The sequence below is a fragment of the Ovis canadensis genome, chromosome 1 (genome assembly GCF_042477335.2).
Source record: "Ovis canadensis isolate MfBH-ARS-UI-01 breed Bighorn chromosome 1, ARS-UI_OviCan_v2, whole genome shotgun sequence".
In the NCBI taxonomy this organism is placed as follows: Eukaryota; Metazoa; Chordata; class Mammalia; order Artiodactyla; family Bovidae; genus Ovis; species Ovis canadensis.
The window spans coordinates 218,135,121-218,150,125 of record NC_091245.1 but is presented as its reverse complement, the minus strand read 5'-3'; the positions used below and the strand labels follow the sequence as shown (position 1 = coordinate 218,150,125).

At 40.0% G+C, this 15,005-nt stretch overlaps 1 protein-coding gene across 4 annotated transcripts; it reads right to left on the bottom strand.

Moving 5' to 3' along the window:
• Positions 1 to 1,355: 1,355 nt before the first annotated feature.
• On the bottom strand, positions 1,356 to 14,479 carry GHSR (growth hormone secretagogue receptor). 4 transcript variants are annotated; one of them, XM_069559886.1, is made up of 4 exons: positions 13,896 to 14,479; positions 8,025 to 8,135; positions 6,439 to 7,366; positions 1,356 to 4,313 (listed from the first exon to the last, which is right to left on the bottom strand). In XM_069559886.1, the coding sequence occupies exons 3-4, from the start codon at positions 7,232 to 7,234 to the stop codon at positions 4,009 to 4,011; spliced, it is 1,101 nt and encodes a 366-aa protein (XP_069415987.1). In that variant the 5' UTR covers positions 7,235 to 7,366; positions 8,025 to 8,135; positions 13,896 to 14,479; the 3' UTR covers positions 1,356 to 4,008. The 4 variants fall into 4 exon arrangements, 2 of the variants coding, with proteins under 2 accessions (XP_069415987.1, XP_069415979.1); XR_011250402.1 differs by lacking the exon at positions 1,356 to 4,313 and adding an exon at positions 4,943 to 4,961 and having other exon boundaries at positions 6,044 to 7,366; positions 13,896 to 14,422; XM_069559878.1 differs by lacking the exon at positions 13,896 to 14,479 and having other exon boundaries at positions 8,025 to 10,281.
• Between the last annotated feature and the right edge of the window lie 526 nt (positions 14,480 to 15,005).

Below are 15,005 nucleotides of genomic sequence, written 5' to 3'. Positions count from 1 at the left end.
ATTCTTCCCAAACACTTTCTCTGGGGCTGGGAGGCAGAATAGTTCTGGAAAGAAAATCTATTAACATTCTGGGAGAATTTTCTGAGTGTTGACATGAGACATGCTTTCAGAAGGCCATAATTGTTTGTCAGTTTTAAGGGTAGTCAGCAGTCCTTTGAGGGTATGTGTCACAACATAAATGATTCATTGGAATTCCAGCAAATATCCAAGCAATTGGGAGGGACACAGACACGGCAGCTTTTTTTTTCTTTTTCCAAAGGGTGATGATAATTCTCTCAACCAAAATAGCTAAACTCCAACACCCTGCCAAAGTTTGCATTCAAAAGGAAAAACCCAAAACAAGCCTCGCCCAAACCTTCCCATCACCTGCTTCAAAGAGATTATTGTCAAGCATCGACATGGCTGAATTCATTTAATATGAATAAACAAGTGACATGAACTGACAGCGAGCATTTACCACCAGCAGCACATTGCTTTCTGTTGCCTTGGACATTGAGATCATTCTCTGGATGAAACATGTTATCAATTCAGTGAGTTAACATCAGTCACTAATCATCTAATTAGGTTCCAATTATATATATCCAGGCCTGGATAATTTAAACTGAAATTTAATTTACAGTTTTTAAATGACAATGTGTAATTTAAATTGCAAATAAATCATAGAAGGATCATTAGATTATGAACCATGAGTGACACTCTCTTTATCTTTTAAGGGCATTATTTACACTGAAGACAGTGTTTCTGAAAGCAGAATGCTCTATTCTATTAACTTAGACACTGTGACAAGAAATTTCGATATATGTATGTATATATGTCACATTTTACAGATGCACACACTTTTTAAAAACACACTTTTTTAAAAGACAGGGGAGTATTTTTCAGGCACCAATCTTGCAAAAAAGTCTCACAGTTTTAAAAAAAAAGTTAAATTCCAGTACGGCAATAAATGAAAAACAGCAATATAATCACAGCTAAAATTGTCAATGTTGAGCTAACAATTATAAATTATAATGATTTCAGGTTCTTAGTAAAAGCATTGGAGTGGACAAGGTGGAATTTCAAGTCAAATCCCATCACAAGAAACTTCATTGCAATAAAAAACTGACCATAAAGAAATGGTTTTCAAGGTCTGGCCAGACATTAGAAGTGCTTCTCATTCTCATTGCCGCAACACTTACAATTTTAAATAGTTTGTGGCAATGAGTATTTTCCTAAAAGCAATTATTCAAAAGTTCGTTCTCATACAACAGTCATTTCCAAAAATGAAAAAAATCCAACCCTTGATTTTGTGACACAGTGTAAGGTGTGGTAATAGAAACCTTGATTCTAGGTAACCAGAAAAATAGAAACACAGATTATAACCGAAACCAATTTATTTATTTTTTTTACATTGAAAAAGAATGCACTGGCAGACAATAACTACATCTACAAATTTGACTAGTTCGTGTACTAGCAGCCTGTTCTGAATATTTTGAAGCAAATATACAATAGAGGGAGGTACACAGCACAGTGTCAACTGAAGATGTTTACTTTATAGTTTAAATATATTAGTTATCTGCTATAACATAACACACAAGTGGTCATGAATTCATTAGGGATAAAAATACTTAACTCATGAATCTCTAGCGCTTAGAACATACCAGGCAAATACTAAACGTGAACTGAAGGACCTTTAGGAACATTTTTCCTCATATAAGTTCCTCTTTTCGCTGACTCTGAAATAATTTATGGACCATGATGAAACAAAGAAGTTACGAAAATAAAAAGGCAATCATATAAGAGCATGATTAACAATTCCTTTCTCTAAAACTATTCTCTGAGTTCTGATGAAGGACAATAGTGGCCCCTGCTATGGAAACTATTTCCTGTGAGTTGTACTGAGACTATGGACATGAACCTACAAGAAAGTGGGGGGTGGAGAGTGGGGTGCACTGAATAATTAAAAGTTGGGTTGTTTTTCTCCAAAGCAATCAACTATGTGATCAAGTCAAGCCTTTTTTTTGCTTGTTTCCTCTCAAATAGGATATATCTGTAGAAAGAAACAATAAGGTTTCAGGAAATTGAATTACCTCTTTGAGATTTACTGGGACCTATTTAGAACAATAATGTTGAAAGACCTAATTAGTATTCAATGGGCTTAAATGATTCAGTATTTAAAAAAAAAAGATACACTCCAAAGAATTAACTGAGTAATCAATTTGCTGAAGTTCTGCATTTAGACTATATAGATAATACAGTTTTAGTGTCAGGAAGAACTTTAGAAATATTTCTCTGGAGAAATTATTCTAATTATTATTGCTTTCATTAAAAAAATAGTCAATTGATTATTTTGGCATAATAATCTATACTTTGGGTGGGGAAAACCAGTCATGGCAATAATTTACCTAATTAGTTCAATCAGTTCCATACTGAACCAATAACTTTATGAAGGAATTGCTTATATAACTTAGTATTACAGAGGACTATGAAAAAATCATTTTTTGGAATATTATATTTAATATAAAAGAGTTGATTATAAGAGGAATAATAGGAATATAAATGAAAGTTTTAGATTTATAACCAATATGTATAATATTTACAGTGTCTAATCATCCATAATTATGATTAAAGGAATACTGATTAAAGAGGAATACTGGAAATCTAAGTAAACATTTCTATCAGATAAGCAGTGGGATGTAAAGAGCACAACTAATCTGGAGACAGGGCATGCATAGGCATTTTGAAATAAATGATCATAAGGGTTTTTTTAAGTGTTGAATATCAATCAACAGTAGCATTGAAGGGGCTGTGAATTTTTCACCATTTGAAAACTTACTATGTTTACTAAGTTTCTGTAAACTTTCCAGAGTAAGTTGTAAATTATTCTTTATTCACAAATCAAAGGCTTATGATTGGCTCAAGTATTTTTGTTAAGCCAAAAAAGGTAATTTGTGATTTTCTACAGTTTTTAAAAAGTCTCATTTCCTGATTACTAACACTTGCAACCCAACTTGATTAAAAATGCATGCATATTATAGTTCATATCCATTTTCTCCCAAGCAGAAATTACAGGGCATTCAGGTATAATCCTTAGAATTTATCACTCTAACACTCTCCTATGCTAATTTCACTATAAAAACATTTCAGGAAATGAGTATTTATTTTTAGCATTTCTATGAGATTAACAATAATTTTCCATATACTCTAGAGCTGCATTGTCCAATATGGTAGCCATTAGCCACATTTGGCTATTGAAACACTTGAAATGTGGCTATTGCAACTTGAAGAACTAAGTTTCTAATTTCAATTAATTTTAAAGTTAAGAACTTATAGTTGTTTTAGTTATTAGAGAAATTTTAAGTATGTTTAGACAACTTAGGTTAATTAATCTACTTTTTCTTCTGCAAAATTTATGAAATTGCAATAAATCAAGTATTACTGATGAACACCCAATGTCCAAATTAAGGTGAATTTAAAATTTAAAAAACAAACCAGATTTTAAAGACTTTAACATAAAAAACATAAAATTCTCATTAACAATTTTATATTGGTTTCTTAAGTGCTTTGCATCATATTTCTCTTGGACAGCACTGATCTGGGACTCTATGAAATTTTCTAGCTTCTGAAAGTCATATTTTACATTTTTTATTATTTTAATAAAAATTATCATTATGAAAAAGAAATTAGAGTTAGAATTTGTCTAGTAAAAAGTGATCTAATTGCCTTCTCTACACTACCTCCCTTCTCTGAACTACAGAGCCCTTGCTAGCACCAACAGCAGAATGCAAAAATGATAGGCAGTGAAATATGCAGAAATCATGTATGACAGCACTGATGAGTGTGCAATCAAATCAAACTGCTCACACACTACAAAGTCTCTGTTTTCTTGTTCCCAATTGTCTTCAGACCTATGTGTCCCTAATTCCAAAATTAACCTCCAAACTTCCTCCCAAGTTCTGCTGTGCTATGGCTTCTGGTGTAGAATAATGAGTGATGACTTTACTGGGCAATGTATTAATTAATTGCTGATCATGTATTAATACTAGATTCTGTCCAGGCCCGAGAACTTTCATCCTTTAGAGTGGAGAGCTTCCTCTGGGAGAAGGGTTCAAATCCCAGAAGTTTGAACACTGCCACTCGGTACTTCTTGGACATGATGTTGTAGAGAATAGGGTTGATGGCAGCACTGAAGTAGAAGAGGACGAAAGAGACGAGGTTGCAGTATTGGCTGATCTGAGCGATCTCCACAGAGCCAGGCTCGAACGATTTGGAGAATAAATATCGTCCTACATGGAAGGGCAGCCAGCAGAGGACGAAAGCAAAAACCACTACAGCTGAAAAGACAATGAGAAAGAGAACGTCAGTTCAAGATATGTCATAGCAAACCACAGTCTCTTTTGAAGACATGGACTTGTTTTGATTATGCGTGGCATGACAATTGACTTCAGAAAAATATCATGTTTTGCTCTTCCCCATTCCTATATTTTAACCAAGATTGACTCTGTTTGGACCAACAGTTCAACCATTTTCACTAAGCTTTCCAATCATTTCTATTTAACAACTACTTTAGTAATTTTGTGCTTGAGTTGACATATTGACTCTAGCAACCTGACAATTTAGTCTCAATCGTCCACCATTTTATATGTGTTAGATCAAATCCATATGAGATAATGTGGTTGTAATCAGCCACAGTTATGTATCAGAGTTTCCTGGGGCACAGATTCCTTGGATATAATACAAACTAACTAAATTAAACTCTCTAGAAAGGAGACCAGGACACCTGTTCTCTTTTTTTCTTTTTAAAGTTTCATAAAAGACTGAATATGCAGTCAGGATTGAGAACCATAGAGATGAATGAGACTTTTCCACCTAAAATAGACATAAGTAAGGAATAAAAGGCCATAAAACCAACTAACATTAATGATCATCCATCCAAGTTTTAATTTTGCCCCTTCAAGGTAGCTTTTTTTTTTTTTCAAGACCTTTGTGTTTCTAGGTTAAGTTTTTAAAATTCAGAAATCAGAGGAAAAATAACAGAAAAAAATATTCTGGTCCTTTTGCCACTTTAGGGAATCACTCAAGTGACTGATTCCCTTCCAGTTGTCAAGGCAAAACAAAATTAACATTGCTATTGAGACACCAGTGAGGATAATTAACAGTTTAAAAATAAATTAGAGGAAATTATTAAATGTACTCTCAAAACTAAGTTGCATAGTAGCAACTGACTGTCCCAGCAGCAACATGAATTTAAAGTCCCTTGAGGAGCACCAGCAAATTTTGGTCTATTAGTCATATTAAGAGAATCACTGGTCTTAAAAAAAAAAAAAACTGGCATTCTTTGAATAAACTCTATCACTTTAATATATAGGATTTCAGGAATTGTAAAATTACAATGCAAAGTCATCCTGGAATGACTGCTAAGAAGCACTAAATATGCAAATCAGTACAAAATGTTGACTACAATGTCCAAATAATAAAATGTAAAGATCCTGGTTTTGAAAAAAGCAAGTAGAATTACAATTTCACTTGGATGTGAACACACTTTCTATTACTTGTACCAAACACATATAGTTACAGAAGCTGAATTTATGGAATAACTATTCCATACACACTCCAGTGTGGCATTGCATCCAGATGTTTTCTGAAGGCTCACTTGGGGAGAGATAGTAAGTCCTACCAGCTTCCACCCCTTCTCCTTTTCTTATGCTGGAAGCCTGCCTATCCTAGTTTATCTAGCCTTTCCTACTTGGAGAGAAAGATAAGTACGAAAACAGAGATCCCAGTACTTCCTTCCAAAGCTGTATAAACAGCATCAGGATAAACAGAATTGAGGCAATTATCCGAAAAAAATACAAGTCAGAAAGCAAATCACAATGTTGAAAGAAAAATGAATCTTCTCTGATAGAATTATCCAAATGATCACATCTTTGGTTAAATTTACCAATGAATGCTTTCTAGAGTCAATACCTGATTTTTTCACTCCTAGTACCTGCTTTTCTTAATGCAACTTAGTTATCTCCATATTGAGGCAGGAAGCTTAACATCAACTTTAATGCTTCAAGACCACAATAGATTCTTTAATGAAAGATATCAGTTTTGACACGAAGTTTCTAGGCAAATACGCACTACATTGTAGAGGAAAGAGAGAAGGAAAAACCAGGAACGAGACACCACGAAAACAGAGAAAGAGACCAAAGGAGAAAGTCAAGTGGCGAGAGGAGGGAAGGAGAAAGGAGAGAGGAAAACAGAGATATATAGACAGAAAAAAATGGAAAACAAAAAAGTAGACACACGACAGAGAAACTAGAGACCAAAGAGAGGGCTGAAGACCAAAACTGGAGCGAATAATTGAGAGATTTATAGGGCAACATAGACTTCAAGAAACAGGAGAGAGAGGGAGACTCAGGGAGAAGGGGAAGGCACGGGGAGAGGAGAGCTCGAAGGCGTGCTGAGACCCACCCAGCATCTTCACGGTTTGTTTGTGGTTCTGGTCTCTGAGCGAGGCGCCCACCACCACCTCGCTGCGTCTTCTCCTCCATAGCTTCCTGCCGATGAGGCTGTAGAGCACAGTGAGGCAGAAAACAGGCAGGAAGAAGAAGATGCTGGACACCCACACCATGATGGTGAGCAGCCCGGAGCGCACGGCGAACTCGGTGGCGCGGCACTCGTTAGTGTCCCGAGGGTCGGTACCATTCTCATGCTCCACTCCGACCAGCATGAAGATGGGCCAGGCGCTGCAGAAAGCCACGGCCCAGATGGCCAGGACGACGAGCTTCACCCGGCCCTTGGTGATCACCACCTTGGCCCGCAGCGGGAAGCAGATGGCGAAGTAGCGCTCGACGCTCAGCGCGGTGATGGTGAGCACCGAGGCGTAGGTGCAGCTCTCGCTGACAAACTGGAAGAGTTTGCAGAGCAGGTCGCCCAAGTTCCAGGGCCGGTAATGCCAGAGGCGTACGAGGTCGAGGGGCATGCAGAGGAAGATGAGTAAGTCGGAGAAGGCCATGCTGGACAGGTAGAGGTTAGTGGTGGTACGCAGCTCGCGGAAACGCGACACTACCAGCATGGTGAGCAGGTTGCCCGCGATGCCTACCACGAAGAGCGCCACGCAGGTGGCTGTGACTCCCGCCAGCAGCGGCGCGGGGAAGAGGGGTGGCAGCTCGTCGGTCAGCGAGTCGTTGTCTGGGGCAGCGTCCCAGTCCAGGTCCGGCAGCGTGAGGTTGGGCCCCAGCTCCTCGCTCCGCGTCGCATTCCACATGCTGCCGGTTCTGCTTAACTGGTTCAGGGACGCGACTGCACTGAGCGGCTGGATCCAGCTAGTCCGGGAGAAGGTCTCTTTAGGCTCAAAAGAGTGCGAGGGAGGAGCGTGCGCTCGCTCTCAGGGAGAATGCTTGGAAAAGAGAGAGAGGAGGGGCAGTTAGCTGAGCGAGAAGGTGAGATTGAGAGCCTGAGGCGGGGAGGAGGGCGAGAGATGGAGGCAGGAAGACACACACAAACACACACACACACACACGCACGCATGCACACACACACGCACACGCACACGCACACACTGGTGGTGAGATGGACAGAGTGACCCACAGCTCTGGCACCTCTCGTTTACCCCTTTCTCTCCCCCAAAGACCCTCTCTCCCAACCCAGCCTCCAGCCGGCCTCCACACAGGTACCTGTCCCTGGAGTAGCTTCACCAACTCTGCTTCCCTTTTGCGTTCAGTCTCCAGCTGCATCTCGCATTTCCCAAAGCGCTGTGAAGCGGAGACCCGGCACTGCGATGCTGCAGCGCGCGGGAGCGCTCCCTCGCTAGCCTTGGGCGCTGCGTGCCCAGTGTGGCCCCAAAGGCAGATCACACCCGAGGATGGGGGTGGGGATATGGGGAGAACACCTTCAGTTCTCGGGACTTGCCTCAACAAGGGTTAGAGTTGGCTACAAACCTGGTGTCGAAAACTGAGAGTGCACAACTGAGCTTGGGAAAAGGAGGTAGGGAGTGTTTTGACGGGAGAGGAGACCTTGGGCACCTGGGAAGAGCCTCACACGGTCCTGGAACCTACCATCGTCTTCGCGAGGAGAAGCAGGCTTAGAGAGGTGCGGCCGCTTGTCCAAGGTCACACAGCGAGCAGGGGACTCAGGTACTAGATTTGAATATCCCGTCTGGTGGACTTCTGAGAACGAAGGAGCAAGATGTGTGAATAAATTATTGTGAATTCCAGCCCTTTGTGCAGTGTCCCAACTGGGCGGTGGTAGGGCATATACTGTGTAGGAGATTACTTTTGCTGCAGCAAACCTCGGAGGAGGAGGAAAAGCTAAGGGGCATGCTAGCGTGGCAGAGGTGGGGGGAGCTGGTAAAGGGGGCGTAGCAGAGGCTGTAAGGCTGGTACGTTGAGGGTGATCAGTAAACATTTTCTGAGGCATGGATAAGAAAGATTAGCCTTTGGGTAAATCATCAACCTTTTTGCTTCACATTTCGAGGATGTTGTGAAAACTACTGAAAATAGATGTCAAAAGTTGTAGCTTAATACATAAATATAGGCAGCAGCGTTACTGTTACTGCCATTGAGGGGCAGGAGCTGCGCTTCGTGGGTATGGGTCGGAGGCTGCCTCTACGCTCTCTAGGTGACTCTCTCTGGACGCAGTCACAGTGTCCTCTGCTCAGAGCCAGGAATCCGCAAACTAAGGAGCGAAGCTGGAGGCTGCCCTCTAACTCACTAACCCGCCGGGCCTCTTCCAGCGAGCCAACCTGGCGGCAGCTCACAAGCGTGTTCAGCACCGCGGCCAGCGACCGGCTCCTCCTACCTCGCGGCACTGCTCACCCCGCTGAGGTCCGCCGCTGGCTCTCATCTTTTTCACTTCTGGCCTCAGGGCCTCAGCCCAGCTCCGCAAGGGAGCCGGGAGATTCCTCCCAAATACAGACTCATATTAAGTGGCTTCGCTGACCGCGCCTATTCACACTCATCTACCCGTGGCCTAAATTGACTTTGTATGAGAGACAGCTTTCCCGAAGCGTTTTAGTGCCTTTGCATATGCCTTTGACAGATGGTTTATATTACCTCTACTGACTAAATCGTTAATGCTTTAAAGTCCACAAAAATTTAAGGCTGGATGTATGCATATGTGCATGAAAGAGTCCACACACAGAGAGAGACTGGAAGTTTAGTACAGACAACTTACTGGAAAATGCTACATAGGTTACTACTGCTATGTTACAGATGTTGGAGCAAAGATCTATTACAATCGTTATTTTAGAAAAAGATGAGGGACTGCCTGATGGTCCCAGTGGTTAAGAATCTGCTTGCCAATGCAGGGGATTCGGGTTCAATCCCTCATCTGGAAACTAGGATCCCACATGCCAGGGGGCAGCTACTGAAGTCCCTGCCCTCAATAGCCCATGCTCTGCAACAAGAGAAGCCATCAAATTGAGAAGCCCTCACATAGCAACTAGATTTGACTTTAACACGTCCTACCCTACATTACTGGGTTTTCCATATGGCACTAGTGGTAAAGAACCCATCTGCCAATGCAGCAGGTTAAGAGATGTGGGTTACATCTCTGGGTCATGAAGATCTCCTGCAGGAAAGCATGGCTGCCCACTTGAGTATCCTTGCCTGGAGAACCTCATGGACAGAGGAGCCTGGCGGGCTACAGTCCATGAGGTCACAAAGAGTTGGACATTACTGAACTGACTTAGCATGCACTCTGCATTATCAGTGGTCTTCTGTGTGCAGACAGATCTCTAGGGGGAGAAAACAGTGGGATAAATAAAAATACCACAGGAGGCTGTAGCCTAAGAATAAGAATAAGGAAAAGATTGTGGGGACATATTTCTAATCTACTGAGTGTAAAAGCAATAGCTAATAAATAGGTGAAATTCTTCTTAAAAATCGTTATAACAAAATTTTGGCATGTTGGCCAAAATAGCCAGATTTTAACTGCATTTAATTATTTTCTAAAATAAAGACAAATCTGTATTGTGTGATGATGAAAAAAAAAACAGGGGATACTATTGAAATTGATTCATTCATTTACAACACATAATATTGTAAAAATATATAAAACTTTCTATTAGTAGGTGTCAGGTACTGGGAATGAGCAAAAAAAAAAAAAAAAAAAAGAAGAAGAAGAAGTCAGAAAGGTCCTGTATTTATAAACTTACATTATGGAGAGAAAAGTACAGTTAAACAAGCAATTCCAGTACAGTTTGATATGTGCATTTAAAGAGGAATGTACAATGAGCTCTGTTGAAATATGGAGAAACAATGAACTGCACAGAGGTTTTAGGGAAGACTTCTCAGAGGAAGTACCACCTGAGCTGGATCTTCAAAGTTGAGTTCCAATAGGTGAAGCAGAGTATGCTAAACTGTTCAGATAGGAACAAAACCACACTGGAGCATAAAAACCCAGCATACCTTATCCTTTGAGGAGTATTATTATGGATTCATAGATTTTCATATATTCAGTGAGGAGCAGTATTTTCTTTTCTTTTTATGCTTAAATTACCCTATCTTTGGCTAATGAGATCCCTTTCAAGCTGGCTCAAGGGCCTCTGACATGACTTGCTTAGACTTTGAAAAAGTCTTGCCACATTTCCTTGCCAAAATGTGTGGCACAGTAAAACACCGCTTGTAAGTAACTTACTGTGTAAGTTCCCTACTCTAGACCTGGGAGCAGCTATTTCTCCAAGAATTCCTGCTACTTATAGAGGGGAATGGCATTTAGAAACTTAAGTTTAGGCGGTAGGGATGGTTATTGCTCCTATAATATTATGGCCTAGACTCTGTCTATCAACAGAGCTAGGATAAATGTTTTTTGAAAGTGTCATGAGATGATGATAATACAGTAGATAAATCAAACACACTCTTAGCAAGAGATCATAATTTACACCACCAGTGTGATGCTCTGTAAAAGACACAAAGTCCCTTACATGGTATTCCAGCTAGGAATGCACAATCTCTAACTAATCACAAGGAAACATCAGACAGACTCAAAATGAGGAATATTCTATTTTTAAAATTCTTTCCCAAACTGTCAATGTTATATATGACAAAGAAAGACTGGGAAAATGTTCCAGACAAAAGAAAACCAAAGAGATGTAACAGCTAACTGTAATTTCTATCCTAGACTGGATCCTAAACTAGAGGATAAAAACTTCTATAAAGGTCAATATTGGGTTAAGTGACAAACTTAGAATATGGATGATAGATTAGATAGAAGTATTGAATCAATGTTAAGTTTACTGAAATTGATAACTATGTAAAAGAAAATATTCTTAAAAATATATACTTAACCATGATCTATGCTTCTGTTTTAGAATAATTACATGTGTGTAGATAAACAGAGAATTTCCTAAGTGGCTCAGTGGTAAAGAATCCATCTGCCAAGCGGAAGACATGGATTTGATCCCTGGGTTGAGAAGATCCCCTGGAGGAGGAAATGGCAACCCACTCCAGTATTCTTGCTTGGGAAATCTCATGGACAGTGGAGCCTGTTGGGCTGCAGTCCAAGGGGTTGCAAAGAGTCAAATACAACTTAGCAACTAAACAGCAGCAGCAGATAAACAGAGGCAATGATGAAGCTGCTTCTGTTACTAAGTCACGTCAGTTGTGTCCGACTGTGTGACCCCAGAGACGGCAGCCCACCAGGCTCCTCTGTCCCTGGGATTCTCCAGGCAAGAACACTGGAGTGGGTTGCCATTTCCTTCTCCAATGCATGAAAGTGAAAAGTGAAAGTGAAGTTGCTCAGTCGTGTCCGACTCTTCACGACCCCATGGACTGTAGCCTACCAGCCTCCTCCACCCATGGGATTTTCCAGGCAAGAGTACTGGAGTGGGTTGCCATTGCCTTCTCCAATGGTAAAGCAAATGGGGAAACATATGAATAATAAATGAATCCAGGGAAGGGGTAGAATGATTTCTTTGTATTATTCTTGCAACTTTTCTTTGTTCGAAATTATTCCCATACAAAATATTAAGAAGTCATTCGTTTTAGAGATATTTCAATTCAACTTCTGATTATTTACTTAATGTACTTGGTTTTATATTCCTTCTGAATATCCTGGCTTCTAACAACATAAGCATGATTATTTATGTTGTAATATGCATTAAATGATTTCAAACTAATAACACTGGCAGTACTGTTAATAGTAAACTTGGCAAATAAAGCTTGAGATTTTCTTGCAGTTCTCTTTGTCCTTAGAATATACCCCACTACGTGTGTACAGGGCTTCCCAGGTGGAACTAGTGGTAAAGAACCTGCCTGCCAATGTAGGAGACAAAGAATTGTGGGTTTGATCCCTGAAGAAGGGCATGGCAACCCACTCCAGTATTCTTTCCTGAAAAATTCCAAGGACAGAAGGGGCTGGCAGGCTATAGTCCATAGGGTTGCAAAGAGTTGGACAAAACTGAGCACATATGCCCGAGTCTACAAATGTGTACAATTATATGTCCTAAGATTAATTGAAATAATGCTTTTTCATGTGTGGTTAAGTGACAAATTTGACACAGATTTGTTTTAGTTACTTTTAATTTTAGGAATTATTTAACATTTGACATGTGATTTGACAATTAAAATTTTAAAACAAAGCATGGTCTTAAATTTAAAATGATAAACCAAAGAATATTCAGCAACGTATTATATCTTCTTCATACTCCTCAACTGACATCATTAAAAGGAATTTAGCCTCTGGTTTACCTATCCTGTGTGTTTCTATAAATATGTATGTGTGTGTACATAGCTTACATAAAGGGTAATATACTATATACACTGTCCACTCTTCATTTTTAATGTAACACAGTATCCTGGAGTTCTCTAATACCAATATTCTTTTCTTGGATGTTTTTGTAGTACTCCATCTTGAGAAAATTACATAGTTTCCACTATGAAGATGTACCTTAGTGTTATTCAACCAACATTTTATTGTTTTTACTTGTATATTTTTAATAATCTTTTACTATTATAAATAATGTTGCATTTTAGATGTTGACAGGTACAGTACGGAATAACATAAAGATGAAATGACAGTTGAATAAAAAGAAGAATGTTCTCCTCCCAGCCTGGCAAGCAGCCACAATCTGTTTTCTGTCTCTGAATTTGACTACTCTAGTTACCCCTTGCCAGTGTTTGTTCTTTCATGACTGGTTTATTTTATTTTGCATAGTGTCCTCATGGTTTGTCTATGTTGTAGCTTGTGCCAGAATCTTCTTTCCTGAGTAATGTTTCACTCTGTATATAGACCACATTTTGCTTATCTGTCCATCCACCAATAGACACTTGAATTACTTCCACCTTTTGGCTCTTGTGAATAATGCTACTATGAACATTGATATACAAACATCTGTTTGCTTCCCTGCTTTCAATTCTTTCAGGTATATACCCAGAATTGGAATCGCTGGGTCATATGGTAATTGTATATTTAATTTTTTGAGGAACTGCCATATGCTTTTCCACAGCAGTGGCCGTATTTACATTCCCACCAGCGGTGCCCAGGGATTCCAATTTCTTTACATCCTTGACAATATGTATCCCCTGTTTTTTTTCCTGTTATTTATTTTTCTGTCTTGTAAAGTCATCCTAATGAGTATGAAGTGGTATATCATCATGGTTATGATTTACATGTCCCTAGGAGAAGGCAATGGCACCCCACTCCAGTACTCTTGCCTGGAAAATCCCATGGGTGGAGGAGCCTGGTAGGCTGCAGTCCATGGGGTCGTGAAGAGTCGGACAAGACTGAGTGACTTTGCTTTCACTTTTCACTTTCATGCATCGGAGAAGGAAATGGCAACCCACTCCAGTGTTCTTGCCTGGAGAATCCCAGGGACAGAGGAGCCTGGTGGGCTGCTGACTATGGGGTTGCACAGAGTCGGACACGACTGAAGTGCCTTAGCAGCAGCAGCAGCAGTAATTAGTGATGCTGAGCACCTTTTCACATACTTATTGGATATTTGTATATATTCTTTGGAGAAATGTCTATTCAAGTCCTCTGCCCATTTGAAAATCAGGTTATTTGGTTTTTCTTTTCCTGTTGAGTTGTCCTTTTGACTCTTGAGATTTTCTTCCTTGTCAATTCATCTTCTAATGATTCTGAAAGCATTGGAAAATAAATGGAAGGAAGGAAAGTTTGTAAAAAGTAGTATTCCATTTTAATGGATATGACTGTAACATCCAAGGCAGTTTCAAAGCTTCAACAGATGGTGCACAGCAATTGTGCTATACTGATTGAGTTACAACAAATTCCATTAAATTAAAAATCCTCTTAGCAGCTGCCTTCAATAATTGTTGTCTTCTCTGAAGCTAATCTCTGAAGCAAATACTTTTTTTTCGGTGTTTGTTATTTGTAGTGTTTGGATCTTTGAAATTCTAGACTTTCTACAAAATAATCTATTGATTGGGGGGCAGTTTATTTTAAGAGTGTTGAGGGGTAGGAGGATGGAGGGATAAAGAAGACATTAATCTCTGACAAAAAGGTAGATTGTTAATAAACTAGACAAGATTTGTGAAACATGAATATATGAGTGTCTTTATAGAAATAAACAGTATATCTTGAAACTGTTTGCTATAGATTGCAATATATATTCATTTTAATGAAAGCTAAATACTATATGCTGAGCGCCGAAGAATTGATGCTTTTGAACTGTGGTGTTGGAGAAGACTTGAGAGTCCCTTGGACTGCAAGGAGATCCATCCAGTCCATTCTAAAGGAGATCAGTCCTGGGTGTTCATTGGAAGGACTGATGCTGAAGCTGAAACTCCAGTACTTTGGCCACCTCATGTGAAGAGTTGACTCATTGGAAAAGACTCTGATGCTGGGAGGGACTGGGGGCGGGAGGAGAAGGGGACGACAGAGGATGAGATGGCTGGATGGCATCACCAACTCGAATGACATGAGTTTGGGTGAACTCTGGGAGTTGGTGATGGACAGGGAGGCCTGGCGTGCTGCAATTCATGCGATTGCAAAGAGTCGGACACGACTGAGCGACTGAACTGAACTCAACTGAACTACTATAAATGATCTCACCAAGATCACTAAAATAGGAGTCTACA

Excerpts from the sequence above, each read along its gene's own strand:
- GHSR (XM_069559886.1), bottom strand. The coding sequence starts at position 7,234 with ATGTGGAATGCGACGCGGAGCGAGGAGCTGGGGCCCAACCTCACGCTG. Across the intron at positions 4,314-6,438 it reads ACAAACCGTGAAGATGCTGG|CTGTAGTGGTTTTTGCTTTC; the intron begins GTGGGTCTCAGC and ends TTGTCTTTTCAG.